A 4,228-nucleotide genomic window follows, 5' to 3' on the forward strand; every position below is an offset into this window, starting at 1 on the left:
CTCCAGCGCTAGAGGAGAAATGGGACCAGTGTGTGTACTTTCCATGGGGAGACCTGACTGCGTATAACCAGTTTCACTCCTTCCCCTGCAGTCATTTGAGATGAATTTCATTCCTGTCTGAAGGGCCAGTATTTGGTGTAAGCACCACTTAAACCCCATTTGAGCATTATTTCCAGAGCTTAAGTGGAGCTGATGCGGTACCTGGTGCAAACTCTCTTGCGTAGGGGTGAATTTCAGCGTCGGTTCCCCTGACGCTGTGGGCCTTTCCCATAGCAGCAAGGAATAGAGAAGACATTAAAGAATAAGGAAAATATGATTAGGGAACCACAAACATTGGCAAGACTGACCTAGTCGTGCCCTCTGGAACGATCTCTAAGTTTCTTTTTAAACCAAGCAGATTTCCAGCTGCCCGTTATCTCTTTAATTAAAAAGAGATGTCCTTTCAAATGGCTTTTAAAAATGTAACAGCACATTTCCGGATCATGGTTTTGAAGGATGATTAAGCTGTGCTCCTTTGCCTCAAAGTTACCCTGCAATCTAGGGACTAAAAACATCAAAAAAATTAAGCTATAAAATGAATTGAGTTCTAACTGGACCAAAAAGCATGGAGTATATTTTTTCCTTCTTCCTGTACTAAAGCAGCAAGTTAGCCAAAATTTTAGAGAGAGTTCTAAACACATTTGTTCCTGAATAAGATCTGACAACCCAAATTTTGGCTGGAAGTTGGTTTCCACATCTAATGAGTAAATCCACAAGGGGATTAAATGCAGCAAGAACCCTAATAGTTGCATTTTGAGATGCTGCCATGACACCATCAAGTCAAAACGTTTGACCTCTCCATGAAATTTTGATGTAAGATGAACTGTTGATTCTACGGACTTACTCAGGAGGCAGTAATGTGATTCAAATCATCTGACTGTCAACGGAAACCATGTACTCTTATATAACAGGAAGCTAAAAATGCTTCTTCACAGTTGAGTATTTTGACTGATAACCAAAATTGTACACTGAACAAGTAATGATAAACTTTTCCCTGGAAAGCACACCTCAGGATGAACTAAATAATCATCACAGGTCATTATTAGTTAGGTATTTTGATTTATGTTAGTTTTGTTTATTTTCAAATTCCTTCTGCTCTACCCAATATATTTTGGTATATGTATCTATAGACGATCTGCAAGTATTCCATTATGCTTGCGACAATCTTGACAGGGACTCTGGAGGACAAGGAACCACCTGAACTCTTGTGTTCGGTAACAAGCAGGCAAAAACTGCCCTCAAAACATAAGAAGTGAAACCCACCAAGAAAAAACCTCCAAACAAACCAGGAAGTAAACAACTTTAACCAGCTGCCTCCTGCTTCATTAGCAATTTCTGACACCGATATCAGCATCTCCAGACCCTTTCTAAGAATATTCTTGTCATCTGTGTAACGCAAAGCTGTTAAGAAGCAGCCTCGGGAAACCTCTCAGACACTCCTTTAGCCTACCGGTCAGATTTTGATCTGTAAAATTAAGAAAAGACATGATATTATACTAGATCTTCTTTTCCAGCTACTGAATTGTGACTTGAACGAAGGCCATTAATGTACTGACAACTGCTAATAGCATAAAATATAGCAAAGAACTACAAGGTCAGAGTGAAGCTTTAAGCTGTTCTTTCTTTCCTTCACACTGTATGATACTTGTCTAGAACAGAGCTCTAAGTAAAAGCCACATAATGCAGTTTTAACCCAAATCTCAGCAATCTCTGTTAGTTCAGAGCTCCCTTACAAATAAAGGCCTTCAGAATATACCATTTCCAAGGCTCCCACTTAATGAAAGCAGGCTTCACATTAATGCAGGGTGCTGGTGCACCATCCTTCTGAAGCCATGTGTACTTCATGCAGGAACAAGGCAATGATAAATCCTAGAGTCAGATCATGAAGTGATCACTCAATGGGAATTCAGGTTTCTGGATTGAACTCTCGAAAAAGCTGGGGTCAGTCAACAAAACCAGTGTCCATTCATAACAAACTATAAACAAACAAACATACATAACAAACATACGTCTTTTCAAAAAAAAAAGAAACAAAAACCCGATCGAACAAGTGTAGAAAACACTCAAGCTGTCATTTCAGTTGCGTATTTATGAGCCACTGAAGAGTTACATGACTGCTTTCAAGCACGTGGGCAAACTGGAAGCGTTCATCTCCTATGTGAACAAAATGAACGTATGTAGATGATGAAACCGCATCCAGGCAGATACAACTGTTGCTATTGCTTTTCGTGACCACCTCAGAATGGAGTGTGCAGGAGTGACAGTGCTCTGGAGGCATGTGCATGACTGGTCCAAATCCTAGAAAGCTGACTCGGTCCCTCCCTGTGACCCTCCCCTGTAGTTTGGTGTTGGATCTCTGGTTGTTTTTCAAGACTTCACCTCTTCACAGTCTTGATCAGTGGAAAGCTCCACATCGGACAGTCCAACCTCCATCGCCATAATCAATGAAATATCTGAATCGCTGCTGACTGCTGGCTCCTGTTCATCTGTGAGGGTAGAAAAGACAGGAAAAGAGCATTATGGTCACGTCTTTCTGTCAACTTATTACTATTTTTCAGTTCTGTAGATGGGACCCAGAGGTTTCTCCACAGCTGAGGTTGTGCTTAGATTCCAAACTTTGCTCTTATTCAGTATCTGTCTAAAGCATTTAAAAAAATATCAGAAAGTTCAAGCCATCAGTAGCGAGAAACAGTGACAAGGAGCCTGGATGGGTAACACCTTCTTCTCCTCCTAATCCTCCCAGAGCTCTCCATTCCGGCCCTTCACCTCCATCGCCTTCCTCCCATCGCCTAAGCACTTCCCTCCCCGTCCCCTTTCACTTCTTCAACCTGGCATCATCCCACCCTCCCCACAAAGGCAGCAAGTGAAGGACAAAGTCACAGGCAGCTGGTGGAGCGAGTCGGCCAGCAGGAAAACATCTGCAACAGGAAAAAAACCTGCCCAAACCCTCATTACGTGACAGAATCTCTGCTAGCGGAGACTTTTAAGAGGGCACAAGGCTAATGTCTGGAAGAAGCAACATGGGTGTCGTTAGTTCTGCCCCACAACTGAGGACCAGGCTACCTGCCTTCTCAGGTGCCTTTTCTCATCCTTTTCCAGCCTCTCTTCTATTCACCCCTTCCTCTGATTTGAAGATACCTTGCAGGTTCTTGATCCAGGCTGAAGGGATCTACAACAATCCACCCAAATACAGTAAGACTCAGATTATTGACTTTTACCAAACTGCAAATCCCATCAAAACTACAAGCATAGCAGGAGTAACTTGTTTTTGTTTTGATCCCACAGCACTTACTACATGTGTATTTAGCAGCAGATAAAGGCAACAGATTTTAAAGGACTAAAAGCTTATTTTATTTCAAGAACAAATCAGGAGAAGCAAAGCACACTGGATCTCTGGAGAGATTTTCAAAGGCACAAAAATCGCATAGCTGGCCAAGTCCCTGAGAAAAAAAGTTGATGGTTCCTATTTTCTAGTGGTTTCATTACAATGATGATATTTACACTGTAACAATACAATGTATTTAAATCTGTGGCAGTTTTTCCTTTATATATTTTATTTGTCAGACAATAGAAGCAGAGCTTGATTGATGCTAAAAAGTCTAAAAGTTGAATATCTAAGAATTAATAAGTAAGAAACATTACAGAGGAGCCAGGAAAATAACTCCTCGCAGTTTAATTATTCACTTGAAGCTAAGTGAGCACAATTAGCCTCCTCTCAAGAGCTGCATGATTTTAAAATCTTTTTTAGAGAAAAAACATGTATTTACTTGTGCTGGGATTAGACCTCACATTCTGCGGATAAAGCTTGAGTGGGGTCTGCATTATTCAAACTGAAAGAGCCAGTGCTTTCCTTTACAATCCTTCCCAATTGTCACCCTGGATTATTTTTATACTTTCTTCATTGCTAGATAAATAATTAATGCACACAGCCTCTTTATATCTGTCTATTTTTTTTTCCTATCAATATCACAGTAGTAAAACATTTCAAGGCATTGCTTCTGACTATAAATGTTTCCACTGGAGGAAGTACTTACGAACTGAATGATATCTCCTGTAGACTTTAGTGGGCTTCAATTACATGGCACCATTAGGTGAACTGCTAGATCCAAGACTACTAAAGCGCATCACATATCCCGCCAAGACCTAAAGCATCATCTGTAGTGGTAGCAGCTCCCCGAGCCAGTATGCT

General features: G+C 40.9%; 1 protein-coding gene across 1 annotated transcript in view; it reads right to left on the reverse strand.

Moving 5' to 3' along the window:
- Window positions 1-2,108: 2,108 nt before the first annotated feature.
- Window positions 2,109-4,228, reverse strand: part of LOC104169055 (RING finger protein 150-like) — a 32,206-nt gene continuing 30,086 nt past the window's right edge. Inside the window, exon 3 of the mRNA XM_009709861.1 lies at window positions 2,109-2,525. Within this exon, the coding sequence (XP_009708163.1) occupies window positions 2,407-2,525 (119 nt within the window). The 3' untranslated portion in view covers window positions 2,109-2,406. The remainder of the gene's footprint in view (window positions 2,526-4,228) is intronic.

Source organism: Cariama cristata, unplaced genomic scaffold (assembly GCF_000690535.1).
Source record: "Cariama cristata isolate BGI_N322 unplaced genomic scaffold, ASM69053v1 scaffold14911, whole genome shotgun sequence".
Lineage (NCBI taxonomy): Eukaryota > Metazoa > Chordata > Aves > Cariamiformes > Cariamidae > Cariama > Cariama cristata.